Source organism: Augochlora pura, chromosome 4, assembly GCF_028453695.1.
Source record: "Augochlora pura isolate Apur16 chromosome 4, APUR_v2.2.1, whole genome shotgun sequence".
In the NCBI taxonomy this organism is placed as follows: Eukaryota; Metazoa; Arthropoda; class Insecta; order Hymenoptera; family Halictidae; genus Augochlora; species Augochlora pura.
Genome location: NC_135775.1, coordinates 15,640,850 through 15,658,909, shown reverse-complemented (window position 1 = coordinate 15,658,909; position 18,060 = coordinate 15,640,850). Strand labels below are relative to the sequence as shown.

The 18,060-nt window shown below is 38.1% G+C and overlaps 1 protein-coding gene across 5 annotated transcripts in view; it reads left to right on the top strand.

The window, feature by feature from the left end:
* Sei (potassium voltage-gated channel seizure) overlaps nt 1–18,060 on the top strand; it is a 233,827-nt gene that overhangs the window by 104,957 nt on the left and 110,810 nt on the right. For all 5 annotated transcript variants that reach the window (XR_013493897.1, XM_078178798.1, XM_078178799.1 and 2 more), the window contains exon 5: nt 16,432–16,621. Coding sequence is in view for 4 of the 5 variants with exons in the window: in XM_078178798.1 (XP_078034924.1) it covers nt 16,432–16,621 (190 nt within the window). In the remaining variant the exon portion in view is untranslated. The remainder of the gene's footprint in view (nt 1–16,431; nt 16,622–18,060) is intronic.

Genomic DNA, 18,060 nt, shown 5'->3' with positions numbered 1-18,060 from the left:
TATAATAATATAATAATCCGTGCGCGAAGGTCTAAAGCGAAACAAAGCCGCTGTCAAGGAAATGTTTACGGCCTAATAGCCCAGTCGGTACAGTGTTAATACTTCGAATACCGAATAGTAACTCCAAAAATTCACACAATATCAATTTTTAGGCTCGTAATCGTCCAAATTGTGTGTTTCACTCCGTATATAGTACACTATTTCTCGTCTAACTATAAACAATTTTAAACCATTATCTCATTATACAGGAAAGTATTTAAATTATAAATGAAAATTACTATATATTTTGATAAAATGCAATACAATATTTGAAATTAATATTTTGTTATATCTTCTTTAATATTTTGTTTATACGTTCCTTATTCCATTTAGTATAAATCGTCCCAATTACGTTCCACACTTTCTTTTAATTCGTTCATGATACTATATTGTTTTGCATTCGTGTAAACAATTCTTGATCAATTTGTTCAGAGTACATCAGATAATAAGTATTTAGCCAAAAGCAATATTAACGATTTCGTGTGAAATAACAAGATTATTTGCTCCTAAAAAGCTACGATGCAAATATAAAACTCCCGGTAACTTAAAATTTTATGTATACTGAATACATATGCGAAACATAATTAACATTTTAGTTTGTTTTCTTGAAAAAAATGTGAATATATAAAATGATGCTTATTGCCAAATACTTATTGCCAGAGATAGTATATTTTCAATAATGTTTAAGTCAAAAGAACGGGCGGGTTAATCCAAAAGTTTTATATATTTTATAGGGAGAAAGTGTTGCATAGATTTCCCAGCGTAAATTGCAACATTGTCGTGTAATCTTCGGTCGTAATACGAGCTGCGTATTGGTTTAATTGGTCTGTTATTATCTCAATATACTTAGAAACATTACCCAAATGACCCACTTGTACAGCTATGTTAATTAACACGTGTTTATCACGGATACGTTCTTACGCGAGACGTATTTATTATATGCTGACCTATACTTCAATGTTAATTTAAAAGAAGTGTATAACATTTAACTCTTTATAATCCTGTGTCTAGTGTGACTCGACATCAGTTTTCATTTCAGCAACTTCCTTATCGAGTTTCACTCGACTTTTATCGACCGTCATTTACAACCAGTCATCCATTCTATTAAAAATCTTCTAGAAGCCTTAAAATCGTATACTTGATATCCTCTAAATATTTATAATAAGTTAAAGGCGCAAACTAACTGGGGACTTGACACATATTCGTTCGCATGACGAAAATTCGTCATTTGTATATTACAAGAAATAATTGATTCTTGTTCTTTTTATTCTCACTAAATTAAATTCTAATTTTTACCAAACAGAGATAATTTTAACCAAAGATGGTATAATTATAACAATCGCAAAATATCATTTCTACAGATAGTGGCATAAACTGCCGGCAGTTTGAGAATGGCGATGTAAAAAATTACTGGACGAATATGTATTAAGAACAGTATCGATAGTGATGACTATTTACAAGATATAATAAATTCGAGGTAGAGGACGAAACAAATTATCTTGTCAATGGCATCGCAGGAAACAAATTTAACAAATTATTAAAAGTAAGTAACAGTCAAGGAATTGTTCTTTAAAATAAATTTCAAATAAAACACTTAAAATAGTTGGGAGTTGCTGGTAAAAAAATTGAAAAATAACTTGGAGTTCAAAGGGTTAATATTTAGTATTAATTGATCAAGTTTCAGATCTGTAAAATTAGTCTGACACGATTATTATAATGTCAGAGGTTAAACGCATCTTTTCTTTACGCAAATCATAGAAGTAATGATGTTATCAGAACCATAATTTAATTTGTTTTCGTTAGTAAAAATGATTATTTTCCATTTTTTCATATATTGCACACGTTAGCAATTGAATTTAAATCGTGCTGCTTTGCAACAACGTGGTAAAATGAACATCTCACAAATTAAATAACAATTTATTAACAAAAGTATACTGCCTTCTATTTACGGAAAGAAACCTACAACATTACAATAAAAATGAATCTGCGAATCTACAATAGTTGAAAATCGGTGTCACCCGTACGCAATCGACGAGGCACCCACCTTGTTAATTTCGACAAAGACGATATCGAGATAAAAAGGCGTATGAACTTTCACTATTCTTCACTGTTCTTCAGCCTAAGTGGATTTTTCATTTTGTAGTGACAGTCTTCGATTTTCAAATCGTGAGATTATCACGATTTATCGCATAGGTTCTAAGCAAGCAATTTAAACGCGTGGGAGAATTTATGGAGTGCCTCGAATCAAATGTTGTTCCTTTAAAATGTCAAGAGTGATTCAAGGATCGCCCAAATTTTCCCGTTTTCGAGGCAACATCGAGTGAAACGTAGTGCGGATTAACCTTAGAATGATCCCGCAAAGAATACGTTTGCGTTTCCGGGCTGGTCGGACCAATGCTCGTTCGTTTTACTTGTCGGAGCATGCCTGGGTCGCGGGCGTTCTCGCGGAAAACAGAGAGAGGGAGAGAGAGAGAGGAGAAGGGGAGAGAGTCGAATCTATCGATTAGGTTTGTTAAGGCTATTCACTCTCACAGCCTAGGACAACAAGAAATGTTTAACATAGTTGCCCGTGCGGTGGTGAGGCTGGTAAGCTAGTTTCTAGGCGGGCAGCTCGCTGCGCCGGGAATATAATATCGCGACGACTGCGATCCAATAGCGGCGATGGATCCCGAAGCGAAACCGCTTGCGGTCGGCCGAACACCGACCGAGTAATTCCAATATTCTCCTACGTATCGCCATGATCGAAGACGAAGACGAAGACGAAGGCGAACACGTACAGGAACAGGAACGGGAACGGGCGACGCGAAACTAGCGTGCAACCGTGAAGGCTACATGTCGCCAGAGGAAAAATGAATGACACGTCGACGGTGATCGATAGCTAGACAGCGGATGCGTGCGAGACCGGAAACAAGCCGAGACGGCAGGAAACGCGTTTCAAGGCGACAAGGACTATTTCAGGGTGAGGCTCGCGTGCACGCAACCCTTCGCCCCTGCGACTTGAGACACCGTTGACGAAGGGATGCTCCGGGCACGCGGTATTTATCGGAACACGATGGGTTTCCAAGGAACCAGCTGGAAATCAGAACCGCGGGGGCGTCGATCATTTGCTGGAATTCTGACGATGCTGGATCAACGATGGTGTACAGGAATATTGCTGAATTGGACTTTGATCGGGCAAGAATCAGACGATAGATCACGAACTTTTTTTCGCATCTGAAAAATGCGATCGTATTACGTTCTCGGTACGAGGAAGATAAAACGTAATGGACTCGTTGCGAAACTAGGCAGATCAAATTCGAAACAGTGAAATCAGTTACAGAATCTAAAATTACCGTTGCGTTCATTGTTGTTAATTATGAAGAAATAGAGGAGCACGGTTTTCGTAATTCTTCAATTAGACATGCTGCAAAATGATGATATAATGCTGTGCAATAGGTGTGTATGATTGCGATTACGGAGCTAATGCGCAGGATCGATCTAATCAAATAATAGGGGGTCGGTGTTGATATGATAGAAGACCTGTTACAATTAATCAACGTTAACACAGTGGTTGTCATTGCCTTTGTGTTAACACTTCTCAATCTATTCAAATCATTAGAAAAATAAATATGTTATAAATGTACCGTGGACTGTATAATTAGAGACCAAGAGAAACTTTTACGTTGTTACTAATATCTAAACGAAAACTTAATAAAGTATCATATTTGCATATTTCTATTTTGTATTATTGTTAATATAGAAGTGTAGAAATATGGTATTTTGTTAAGTTTACTTTTGAATGTATTGGGTTGATTTCGCTAAAAGGAACCACCTACAGTGTTATGAGTAATTGTAAATCTCAAAGTAATTTTTACGTTTTTACAGATATTTAAACAAAAATAAAAAAGAGGAAGTATATTTGTATATTTCTATATTAAAAATAATAGAAAATAGTAATATACAAATATAGTTCTTCCCTTGGTTTTTGTGTAAATATCACTAAAAGTGTAAAAGTTACTTTGAATCTATAATTATTAATAACAACGTATATCATAACTCGTTATAACGCCCACAACGATCAAACAAATGAATATGGAATTTATTAATCACATTAACAAATTAAGTTGTGCAACAATGTAATCATATTCAAATTATGTTTTGTTGTTAAAATATTTTGTATCTTTTAAAAAGTCCCAAATGGGGATTTTGCCAAATTACATGAATAAATACCATTAACAAAAAATCTTTTATTATATGATACATAAATGACATATTTATAATATGTATGATATTTAATTATGATATAAAGCCAAGCCAAAGGTATTATGTTTCAAATATGCTAATTTTGTTGTATTAAAGTTCCAGGTAATTTCTATTTATTAAAAATAAACGAAGCACAAGCTACACATCATCTGCATTAAACAATACTGTTGACTGATATATATAAAATGGCATTAAACTGTCAAACGCACCTAACTTATTCTTCGTGCCAAGTGGTGTATGTAAAATTCCAGATTCGCTAAATACGGATCGTGGAAGTTAAAGAGTTATTGTTTAAGAAATACAAAGTACTATTATTTACAGATAGAAGTAATTGGAAGTTAAGGGGAACTTAGTATAATAGTACTAATATAGTATAATACTATTATTATAGTTTGTTTTATATAGTTCTATATAATAATAATAATAATAATACAATACTCTAATTTATATAATAATAATATATTACTATAATAATATAATAACTAAGTAACAATTAAAAAAGACAAATTTTCATTTATAATTAAATAGATGCAAATGAAAAAACAAAATATTTCACCGAATAAAGTATTCGATCGATAGATTTAGTGGAAAAAGTTTGCCAGCATGCCTCGAATAAATTGCGGCAGCATTTCTGAAGGGTTCTTCTGAGTATCGAACTACTTGCAAGTACATTTACGAACCTATAGGTAAATAGGTATTCATTCTGCGGTTCGAAACTAACTTCTACGAAATGATTACGGAGCAGGTATGCTTAATGGAACTTTATTGCTGTCGAGCAGTAATCGAAACCAATGAGACGAAACTTGGTTATTGAAATTGTCTCATAAGTATATATACATATATATTAAATTTGAACTTGTCCCTACCGGTGATCGTGTGCGTCATTTTATGGGTCGCAGGAGACCCATAGAGGATACAAGCGCTTGCTCCGTTGCCGCAACAATTGTCCCAGTAGGAAACTCATATTTAACTTCATCCTAAACACAACGAATACAAACAATTTTTATTTTACATTGAAATCTGCAGTGATTACTATGATCGGGCATCGAATTTTATAACTTCGCAGCAAAAATGGATGAGCGAAATACAGTACAATAAAGAAATATCGGAAAAATTAAAAAATCTGGTTATTATACAATATTTTCGTGTATCATTGTATGAAGCGGTCAACGCACAAGCTACCTTGCACTTTTCACAGCGATAAATTATTACTCACCTTTTCTTTTTTAACATTTTACCCGCGCCTATAATTTATGAAAAATCTTCATGGGAAGCTGACGTTTTTCTTTAAATTAAGCTCCTATATTACATATTGACAAAATTATAATTAATAGAAAATAAATTGTAAATTAAAGCCATTTAATACAATTCTCGAACAAAATCTTTATTTTGCCTTTATTTATGTCACCGAGATCTACATAATGTATTTTATAAATTTTCGTTTTGAACTCAGATAAAAAAGTTGAAAAAAACGTGCTTTCATATTTCAGTATAAACAATCATGAAATACGGGTAAACCTCTTTGTATTAACTGTATCATTGAACTGACAGTTAAGCACATTTTAATAGAATGTTGATCGTACAATAACATCAGAAAAAAATAAAAGTGTCTAATACCATCAAAGAATGTTTGAATAACCAGCAAAAGTTACGACATATTCTAAAGAAACCAAATTGTTTAGCGAAATTATATAATAACTTAACACTTTACCGACCGGTCATTCGATCATAATAATTTAGTTCAACGTTAAATTTTCGTTTCTATTTTGATTTTATTTACTCTGTTAATCGTGAAACATATTTAATACTTATAAAGTTATATAATAATATTGAAGCTTACGGTAGTACAATATAACACATTTATCTCAATAATAAATAAAAAATTGATGGTTGCTATGGTAACCGATTCAAAGGCTACCGATTTGGGGAAGAAGGTTTGTAGGCTACCGGTCGTTAAAGTGTTAAGAAATCTAGATTAAGAAGATAATGTAATAATTTAAGCAAAAACTATTGTATATATTTTATCTATATGTAACCCTAGAATAGTAAACCCAGTGGTCGCTAATTGCTATGAGCACATGCGACATGAAAAAAGACAATGAAATACGCCGCGTGCCATATTCTTTCGTCGCATTCATCTCGATCCCGGATAGCACCGTCACCTAATAATTGCAGTTCCACGTTCCACGAGGACTAAGGGCTAATTATTCGAGCTTCCGGACAGGCGATAGATTCTCGATTACCGAGCGAAGGGGTTGAAAGCGCGAGCTCGCGATCACTTTGGAACCCGCGGTGAAATTATCGACGTTTACCGCGGCCGGACAGCCCTGACATCGATTCCTCGGCGCGGCGTGTTGACAGAATGATTTCGTAATACAAATAGATCCACATAATGGACTGCCGCTTTTTTCTTCGCCCCCCTCCCCTCCTGCCGGCCCCTCGCATCACCGTTTCCCGCTCTCCTTTCGCCGGGGCTGGCAACTTTACCTTGCGGCTCTGCACGCTATTGTCGGGCCGGGTTCAAGGAATTTACATGCCTAAAAACTGCGAAATTGCTGTCGTGCATTTGCATGGCTACAGCCGCGCCGGTTTAATATGATTCATTATCGCGTGCCCGGCGAGTTCATCTTTTTTGGCAAGCGTGCCGCGATCACCGGTTTCCGGCGCGACGTGACGCCGCGGCCGCGAGGAAATCGAAATGGCAAAGTTCATCGTCGAAGTTCCGCGATGATCCGTTCGGAAACGGATCCGTTCGCCGCGAGGCCTCTTTTCTATTTCTCCTTGGACGTTGGATTAATCGCGTGGATCACCACTGGTCACGGTTAAATATTCATAATCTCAATCAGCGAGCGTTTCGTTTAGAAGAATAGCTAATGAACCGCCGCGTTTCCCCCTCCGTTTTCACACGCCATCGCTCTGCAAAAATACTCCGCGGCCACGGCGGTTTCGCAAAGTACCTCGTGCCCGTTCGTCCGAAAACACAGTTCTCCCCTTTGAGCGAAGTAAATTCGGTGCGCGGGATCGGTATCGGCGCTCGAGCGTGTTCTAATCGCGGAAACGTAACCTTCCGCGAGGCAATGACAACACCGGACATTCGTTCAACAACGTTCTATGGAATCGATGTGTAGCCTGTCGGACGACAATTCAGATACGAGGAGATACGATTTCCCGGTGGGAAATAGTTTTATTTGTCGGCGCGGCGTGGCTCGATCATCGGGGCCCGTCGATGAAATTACTTTGACCCGGTAATATTCCCAGCCGCAATTTCTTCTTAATTGCAGCTCGAACGAAATGCGCTCGACTCCTTTGGATCGCCTAGTGCGTGCGAGCACGCGAAGGCCTCTCAAAACGACTGCACACTCGCCTCGATAGGTAACCGACATGTTCCATTTCGCGTCGCCGTTGTTGTTCGCCTAATTCCGGCCGAACTTGCAATTGAAACATCTGCGAATCGCGCAACCACTCGCGAAACTAGCCCACGAGTTTCCATCAGAGTGCTGTCCGACTAAGGGACGACCGATTCCGGTAAAAAGAATCGATAACCGGAAATCGATTCTCCTAAATTGTCAATGTGCTAGAATCAATTATTTCTAAAAAACAGAGTATGGAAGTTGGAGACAAAAATGATTTGGAATAATGCTACTTGAACGTAACAACGTGAGAGAGAAAGGCGTAAGATAAAAAGCTCTGGTAAGATTAGCATACGTGTGTAGTATAATCAGAAAAGTGATTATAAAGGTGATTATACTGAGTTTTCCATTTGTTATTTTATAATTAGATTTTCTTCGTCTATTACGTCTGGATTCCCTCTTTATTTGTAGATATTGAGAAACGCAAAATTGTAATTGGAAAATTCTAAAAAATACAATGAGCGGCAGCCACAAAGACAAATTCGTTTAAATTGAATAAAGAAAAAGGCCGTTGAGTTTTCACTTAGTGTGTCGAAAAATTAAGGAAAATAAATCTGCAAATAATCATAAAAATCATGAATTATAGATATGTGAATATACTCCGTCGTGCGAGGGTTACTAGTCTCAATCGATTGAAAATAATGTAACAGTATTTTTAAATTCTTCCATTACTCTTACTATTCTGTTTTCCCTTATCAATTGTAGCTATAACTTCATAAGCTCCGCGGTCTAGCTACGAGTTGCAAACGATTAAAAATGTGCTGTTTTCATATATTTAAATCTACAGTTTTCAAGTGATCATCCTGTATACATTATCTATTCATGATTGCATACAAACTTCAAATTAAAATATCTCAAGAAGGAAGGCCTATATTGATTAGGATTCTTTAATATTAAGTGTTTGCTGTAACTGCAACCCACTTCCGTCTTAAAAGCAATTGCCGCGATCATAAATTCCCTTGTAAGTGATACTGTAACACAAAGAATAAGTAATGCGTCGAAGAACGCCACTAGATAAGGGTGAGTTGACCAAATTGTTCAGCTGCGTTCAGAAAAGTAGAGCGTTATTAAAATCGTAAAGCTATTAAATAGAACTAGCTGTATCACAATGTACTGAAAAATCCAAATTGCTTATGGACGGTTTATTAAAGTGATCGATGGATCGTTTAAGGTACAAAGAGCCGGCGGCACGATCCAATCAGCGAGATTGTTCTTTCGGTGAGGAACGAGAGGCAATCGGGTAGCTTTGTTCCCGGAAAGAATACTAATTCGATGGTTCGGCGGGCAACGGGAAAGACAGAGAGCTCTGCGAGGAGTACAACGGCGGGCGTAGGAGTATCCCGATCAATCTCTCTCAGCTTTTTTCCCCGAGTTTTATTCCGGTTGTCGCGGGAACGTCCGCCGCTGCTTGATCCCAATGAAATTACAAGCGTGACCGTGTTCCCTCGCGACTACGTCTATGCGCTTCGATGCATAGAAATGGTCGTCCGGAGACGGACCGTTGCATCGTTGCATGGCGCATGGCGCACGGAGCGGCCTCGGAGTGCCGCGAAAGCTCGCGAGAATGGGGTTGATTTGTTCCTTGGTTGATATATGCGCGCCGATGGACGTATCGTAACACGAGAGAACGAGAAAGAGAGAGAGAGAGAGGGGGAGAGAAAGAGAGACGGCTGGGGAAATTCTCATTACGCGCTCGGTAACCGTTGGAAACCGTCCAAACGAAACCGCCGTGAACTTGTCGCCACCCTAACACGCCCAATACAACTTCTCCACCCCTTTACCCCGTGTCCCTCCGCGCCTAGTCGCTGCGAACGATATGAAATTTCATCCGAGTGCCGTCGGAATTTCCGGTAAATTGAGCATACGCCGAACGATCCGCAGGATTAACGCCCGCTCGCCGGATTTTTCGGTAGAAATTCATTTCGGTGTTGACGCGGTACACAACGTGCGAGTGGCTTGTCTTATAACCCCTTGCTACACAACCGCTCAGTCCCGTAATTTGAATTTCAGACATGATCGATTAAAAAGGTATCCCAGCGTGAAGTGCGTGTGCTTTAAACTTTGTTAGGAAGTGTTTTGCAAAGAAATTATTATACCTTCTGGAAAACTGGCAAAGTTTATTTGCACGTGTTTCAACGACGCTTCAAAACTTATTAAAACAAATAAAATTTAAAATTAATAGCACCGCATACTTCTAAAAAAGTTGTCTGACGGTGTAAATTACTCCGGCCATTCTACTTATCTAAAATAAAAAAAAAGAACAACAAAGTTCCTTAACACGTTGACGTCGATGCCGATATGCACGGTTTTCTCTCTGAGCCGGTGCCCGAATTTTAAAAAATTAAATAATTATGTTAAGTTTATAATATTGAACTTTTGTGTTTTTTTTATTAATACCTATTTATAATGTTGGGATAAAATGAGTTAAACCTATTTTGTGAATCAGAAGCAAAATATATACGTCGCCTCACGGGACAGACAATGTGACCCATCAGTGATGTACGCCGACGTCATCGTGTTAATTAGTATGAATATGCTATAGCAAAAAGTTGGCAATTAAAAAAGTGGCGATATTCTGACTATTGATTTTTCCATGTTTTATGAATCTTCGGAGGCCCAAGGAATAGAAAAAAAATAAAAATGTTTTGAATGTCAAGGTTATGTCATGCACTAAATGGGTACTTAAAATTTTTAGTCAATTGGTCAAGTAGATTTTAAGATGTCACGGACACTATTCTAAAAAAATATAGTTTCGAGAAAAATGTATTTAACGATCAATATATCGATAATGGTACATGGTCGTCGCATTTTTTAAACGTCCATAACTTTATTAATTTTAAGAGTTCGCAATGTAGGGTTGCAGAGATGTAATTTTGAAATTGTATTTAAGAATATGCAAAAAAATGAATTTTACAGAATTTCATAATAGAACATGCTCCTTATCATATAATCCTCCGCATGACAAAAATTCGTCACTTAACAATTAACAATAGCAAAATTACGAGAATTCGTCATTTGTATATTACAAAAAATAATTGATTCTTGTTCTTTTAATTCTAAATAAATTAAATTCTAATGTTTACCAAACAGGGATAATTTTACTAAAAATGGTATAATTATAACCATCACTGAAAAATATGTGAAATTTAACAAATTACGTTGTTTTTATATAGACCATATCATTTATACGAGTAGTGTTCGAAAATACGAAATAAAAATTTTGTGAGTAACGGTACAAAAAATTACCGGACGAATACTTGTTAATATCGACATTATGCATGTTTTCTAAACCGAAATTTCATTCTACTATTAGCAAAGTGTAGCATTGCTGGTTTGTAAAAATGTACACGAACAAAAATTAATAATAATAATCAATCTAGTCGCGAGAGAATTCTAGTGCACAGAATTAAATTGCACTTGTATTTCTTTAGCCTCGGCTGCAAACAGGACCCGAAATACGAAACATTGATACGATCTTGATACCAATATATGAAAATGCTGATATGTTTACCTTTAATTACTGATCATTTTTCCCGTTTTTCCGTTTTTATTACAATCTTTGTCGCAACGGACCACTGAATGATTGATTCGATGGATGGGGGTGCCAGTGGACTGTATATTTTCATAACGAATACGGAGAATTTTACAAAACCACGACGAATAAACGAAATAAATATAATTACCAAAGGATTGAGGCAAAATTGCAAGAATTGTATCGATATAGGAGAGAGTTCGGTAAAAAGTGGATTCTATAGTAAGTGTTATAAACATAGTAAAGTCATGAGAAAACGGATACACATATGCAATATCGGAGCACAAATAATTATCAGCATTTTCCTTATTTGCATATACACCCATACACGAAAGTATTCGAACGCTTACGTTTCTACATTCAACTAATGAAATATATACATATGTTGAAACAAAGCATACTTTCACTTATGTAATCCCTTATGATCGATCCTTTGTTATCTGTGTAATATGATATCAAATTTTTCAGTTTAATATATATTACATATCATTAGTTGAATGTTAGCAATGTAAGCGTTCTAATACTTTCGTGAATGAGTGTACCTAATACGAGATTTTGGCAATTTTCTGTCTGACGACTTCATTTAACCCTATATCGGTGTGGTGGGTATAACGCACCTTACTAACTTTTAAATTATCAAAACATATACTCTTGTATTACTTATAACATTATTGACAAATGTATTATTTAAATTAAAACTTCCCTTACTAAAATTATTTTTTTAAGTACATTATTAAAGAAATAGAATGGAATACGTAATTCCCCACTACACTTACTACGTCACATTTCGACACCATACTGTCGCTATATTAATTGGAATGACATTTGCTCAATGTTGACAAATTGCAAACAGAAATAAATTGAATATTGCACGAGACACTGCTTCGGTGAATTCGCTAATGATGTTTCGATTTTCAAACGCACTGTACTGCGGAAAGTCGCGTGACTGTAGTCATTATCAAACCGAAGGTAAAGTGTAAATAAATCGGTCTTCGAAATTGGTGAAGAGAACTTAGGAATTGTCATTTTCGTAACAATACCGGAGTAATGCTAGTATGTATTTTAGTATCCGTAATAATTCTTTTCGGCATTATATCTGCAGTGCCAATATTTTGATTAAAGTGATAATATTGAGTAGATCGAATACGAAACAGTAAAAACATATAAGGAATTTCAAAATATTGTTTTATCTTTTATTCAATGAGATAATTACAGAAGGATAGCAATTTCCACGTGCTTATGTGTCTTGTAATTAATACAGACAATTTTTGTTTTGCATAACAATCGACAGCTAAATGTAACATTTTGATTTAACACCGATATCAAAATCAAAGTGTTGTTGCCACAACAGAACGAAATTTCTTGTATCGATTTCTAGTGACTCGGCGCTTATAAAGCGCATCATAACTGATGATGAAACATAGATTTATGCATACGACATGCCAAGAAGCCAACAATCTTCGGAATGTTGCCTCAAACATGGACGTAAACCAAAATCTACGGCAAGCTCGCTCAAAAATCAAAATCATACTCATTTTGTTTCGACTACCGTAGCGTTGTTCATTCAAAATTTTAATAAAAATTATGTAGTATCGGGAATATTTCGACATCCGATAGATAACTTTAAGAGTAGGTTTAAGGACATTAGCGTAAAGTTGTGTAGTTGTAAAAAAGAGGAAGCGGCGTTGATCTGCCTCTGAGCTGCGAGTACCGATGGGTCCTCGGCCCACGGGCGACGCAAATTCCCACGTCTGGGGTTGTGGAAATTTGGGGAAGAGAGGCAGATACATATAAAAAGCCGAGTCGGGGTTGAAACGAGGTTGATTCTTGTTTAAAAAGTCGTTGCGGAAGGTTTGCAGATTAAGTTGTGTAAAGTAGAAGAGTCGTCGTGGTGTAGGCATTGTAATAAGTCGTACGAAGTTAAAAGTTGTATTTATAAGTTGTCGTAGTAGTAGATTAACAAGTTGTTAAACGGCGCAACTATTGTACAATACAGTCTAAATTCTCTTTCGACCCCATTTTATAGTAATAATAAACATAGATTTCTACTACAATTACGACTTGTGGCTCATGAGACATTTACGAGAAACTATTCATCTAAAACGTCTGGGCGGAGAGAATTCTTAGATTTTCCATCGCGATATAATTCCTGCAGAATTTGAAAAAAATCGAAAGGAAGCTTGTTCAAAAGACACCCAAATAAATTTGTACAAACAAATAACTAATGTAGTAATCTAACTTGCACTGTAATAACGAGTCAGACTTGTGATAAAGATTTTATGCATGACCTACTAAATATGAATATTATTAATTCTTTTTTAAATCATACATAAATGTGTAGTAACGAGAGTAAATAAAGACAATGCAAGAAATTGGAACTGTCTAATTCTATTAAGGAAATTATCGTATACGTTAATGTATCCTTGTTATAATGAATCATCTTCGATCACAAAAATTCTTGAATATTCTTTAGACATTTCAAACTACAGGTCAACAACGTTTTCTTTTTTTTTTAAATGATCACTTACACACAGTAAACAGAACACGAAAAGACCACGCGAAAAGTGACTTGTTTTGCAAACAATATTTGAGTTTTTCTTGGTAGATAATCTTATTCGGCCAAGAACTTAAGCCAATTTTTCTCGAGTCTTCTTTCCACCCACTGATTGATTAACTCCTTAATAGGGGACGTTGCGTCCTTAACCTCTTCAGGGATGAATTTTTATAATAGGGAACGATCTTTTTAATTGCTTCTGTTTTATTTATCATCCACCTCATTTCATTCGATGAGGTTCTGTTAATATTACTGAGGTATTCTGTAGCGAATAGTTATTCAACTGTTTCTCAATTTCTTTACACTTAGAATAATCATAATTTTGAGAAAACTAAACGTACACATACGTGTGAAGAGGTTAAAGACCAATATACAGGGTGTCCCGGAAATCGTCGTACAACCGAGCAGGGGGTGATGCTACATCAAAAAAGAAGAAAATATTTTGGTATAACATTTTTTCATCCGCTGCTCCGTTTTTGTGATAATCGACTTCAAAGTTCGTTCAACTTGTAAACCATTTAATACAATTTGCTTGTCGTGTATTTCACTGTTTTACTTGTTTCGGTTCGGAACAGTGGTTACAAACAGTGATAATTCTGCGGTTGAAACAATACAAAGTGTGTCTACTAATTACTCATTTTTTATTCTTTTTTACTACTTACTATTACAATGCTACAATAATGATTGAAAATGTCCTCCTCGCTGCTGCATACATACGTTTTCTCGATGAATTAATGACATCTGGACAGATCGTAAGGTGTTGTCGCTTTTTAATTTTTCGAATGCTTCAGTAATCTTATGTTTCAAATGTGTAACATTTGCTATCGGCAAATTATATCATTCATGTTATAAACTTACTATACACGAGCACGACACTTGACTTGATTAATAATACACGAGGAGCAAATTGTATTAAATCGTTTACAAGTTGAACGAATTTGAAGTCGATTATCACGAAAACGGAGCTCCAGATGAGAAAATGTTATACCAAAATGTTTTCTTCTTTTTTTATGGAGAATCACCCCTTGCCCCTTGTATATGTATATGTATTGCCTCGAATGGAACCTATTTCGAAATCGACAAAATCAAGTTTTATAAAGAAACGATTGGTACGTGTTCCTTTTACAAATTCCGGCAAGTTTTCTACGTAATGTACGAAACACTGACTGCAGGCTTGCAATTACAAATCCGGGACCATCCGGAACAGTGGTTGCGTAGTCGGTCGACTGCACAGAGGGTAGCTTTTTCCTGGCCAATTACCGTCGACACCTTTCGTTAGCGCGTTCGCGGCTTGGCGGCAAATGTTGCGGCAAACGGCCGCCGTTCTTGCGAGAAATTGCCTATCGATCTATGAACAGCTGGTATTTTTTTTCCCTCTATTTTCCGCGGCACACACGATCTTGGAATCGCCTGCGTAATCGGCGCGAGGGCGCCCGGTAATATATCGGAAATTGTGCAGCGAACGCCGCGAATTTACGAGACGTCTCGCGAGCTCTCCCAGAAAGAGGGCCGTTCGAGTCTCCGGAAGTTGGTAAGGGTATTGAAATCACCGAGAAAGGGGCGGTCAAAGGATGGAGAGCGAGGGAAAGGGGTAGTACCGCCGGAAAAACAGGAAGTTCGAAAATTTCGTGATAAACAAGCAGATCTTCGGGACCATTCCTCACGCGCGTCCCGAAAACAGCCCGAACTCCGCGACCTCCGGATCGTAAAACACGAGCCCGTTGCGGGGGTGGCAGCCGACCCTCGAGGTTAACAAAACAAAGCCGAACCCGCTCGGGTTAAGGGTTACTCGCTCGCGTTACCACGAGCTAAGAGTCGCCACGTTTCCGTGTCCCGCGTCTCGGCGCGGGACAAGCGACGCCGACGCTCGTCAGCTTCTCTATCGATTGACAAGTCTGACCTAACACTGACACACTTCACTCCCCAAGTCTGACCTCTGTTCCGTATCGACCATTGCCATAATCTTCGGATTCCCACGATTCATCGTGCTCCCGGACACTCCGGCCAACCATTTTCGAGATTAAGCTGCCGACCGTCTCTCGCGTTGGCCTCGATTATCGACGGCACGCCTCGTCGATGAACGCGCGCGTTCATTTCGACGAAAGGAAGTCGCCGTCGCCGTCGTGGCTGCAACGTTTATCGAATAAAGGCACGTCGAACGAGGGCTCTCGCGGAATTTCCCGCGGACTTCTCATTTCGTCCGTCGCGTCGGCGAGATGAACGTTGATCCTTTACGAGTCCGTATCGATCGGCGAGGTGTACGTGCTACGAATCGACCAGTCTATAACGCTTCTGGATTCCAGCGTTTTCCGTTTTTAAAGCCTCGTAAAAGCACAATACCTTTTCCCCGGTCGGATGAAACTTGCACCGCGATCGGCCCCCGCGAGAAATGAATTATTTTGATCGCCGGACTGCGGACGCCCATGCAGATTTCTATTTTCATCGATTTCGATTCGCGTGCTTCGAACTGTTCAACGTTAGCTTCGATTTTCGAAAAAAAAAAAACGAAACACTGCTTCTCTTACCGGACGTTGAGGACTGTGGCGTCCCAGGCTGGGGAAAAGGCGGTTCCCAGTTTCGTTGGTCGCTGGTCGATCCGCCACCCCGTCCTCGCTCTCTGCCGTCTAATGGAACCCGACTTCTATATTTTCCAGCCCGCTAACATGTGGTTCACCCACGATGATGGAATCTTGGGGTCCTGGAAGGACTGGCACGCCCCCGCCGCCTCTCCCCCTCCCTCACCCGCCAGCTGGGAGCAACAATGGTGCAACGTCTGCAGCGACCGCAAACGTAGCACAGCCCAGCACCACCGCGCCGATCGCCAGTCCCGAGGGTGTCAGCGACGTAAGTACTGCGAATCAAATGAATCTAATTAAACATGTTCGTCGAATTCACGAAATGATTCGTCTGTATCAGCTGAATCAACTATATTGAATTAGACAAACGCGTCCAATGAAATAACTGTATCGAACGAATCAATTTAGTCGAACGAATCGAACGAATCAATCGAATCGGACGAATCTATCGAACGAATTAATCGAAGCAGACTAATCGAACGAATCGAATATATCGAACGAATCAATCGAATCGGACAAATCGAACGAATTAATCGAATCGGAAAAATCGAACGAATCGAACGTACCAGATGAATTAAATGACTCGAGTGAATCAAATTCGTGGAATAATATCAGTTTCGCGCGCACTATTTGTCTGCAAGCTTTTAAATGATTACTTACACACAGTAAACGAAACACGAAAAGACCACGCGAAAAGTGACTTCTTTTAAATAGTCTTTCAAATAGTTGCATAATATTACCATGCAGTCACATAATGCGTATAATGTACTGGTCTTGTATGTAAACCACTATATACAAACTTATTATATACAGAATAAATAATAATGGTAACAATAATACTGTTTGATAAGTAAAAGATGTTTATCCACAGAACAACTATTACAATGCTAATTTGCGAATTCTATTGTGATATATGTATACGTATAACTCTAAGAAAACATGGGCAAGTAATATAATTTTATGACAAGAAGAACGATAACAGAAAAGAGCTATAAAGAACTGAGATTTCTTGTTGCCAGCGCGAGTGCAATAAAGTGCAATCCCCGGAAAATGGTATCGTGCATATAGCCAGCGGATTCCGACACAAATGAATGAACGTAATCAAATGAATCGAACGATTCATATAAATCAAATAAAAGAAAAATAAATAAATACAATGAACAATCGGAATCAATTGGATGAAAGGGTACAAAGGATGTGGAAGGCCTAACACAGCTTATCCGTGTATGTACGAGTGGCCGAAGGATCTTGTTACGCGATTAAGTGGCCAACGCGCGTTGCCATCGCGTCGCATAGCGTCGCGGCGTTAAGACGGATCGAATAGGAGTTAATTCTCGCGATTCAAGTCCGTACAGACGCGTTCCGGATATCGGGGATTAATCCGGCCGTAACGGCCGCTCCTTCCATCCGTTTCAATTACCCTAGCAACCTCGATGATCGAGCGTAATGGATGCTGCCCGCGGTATCGAGCCAGGCTAATAGAATCACCGGAACGTATCCGAAATTGTCCATTTCCAGCGGATCTATCGGCCGGCGATTCTAGACGACTTCGAACAGCTTCCTTTGATTTCACGCTTTCACCGAGAACAGACGCAACGCCTTTCAAAACGAAGTTTTAGTTTGTTCGCACTTGGAACGCGTCGCGGTAATTTGTTCTTCAACACTTTGACGGCCACGTTAACAGCTTCGAAATTTTCAAGAATTTTT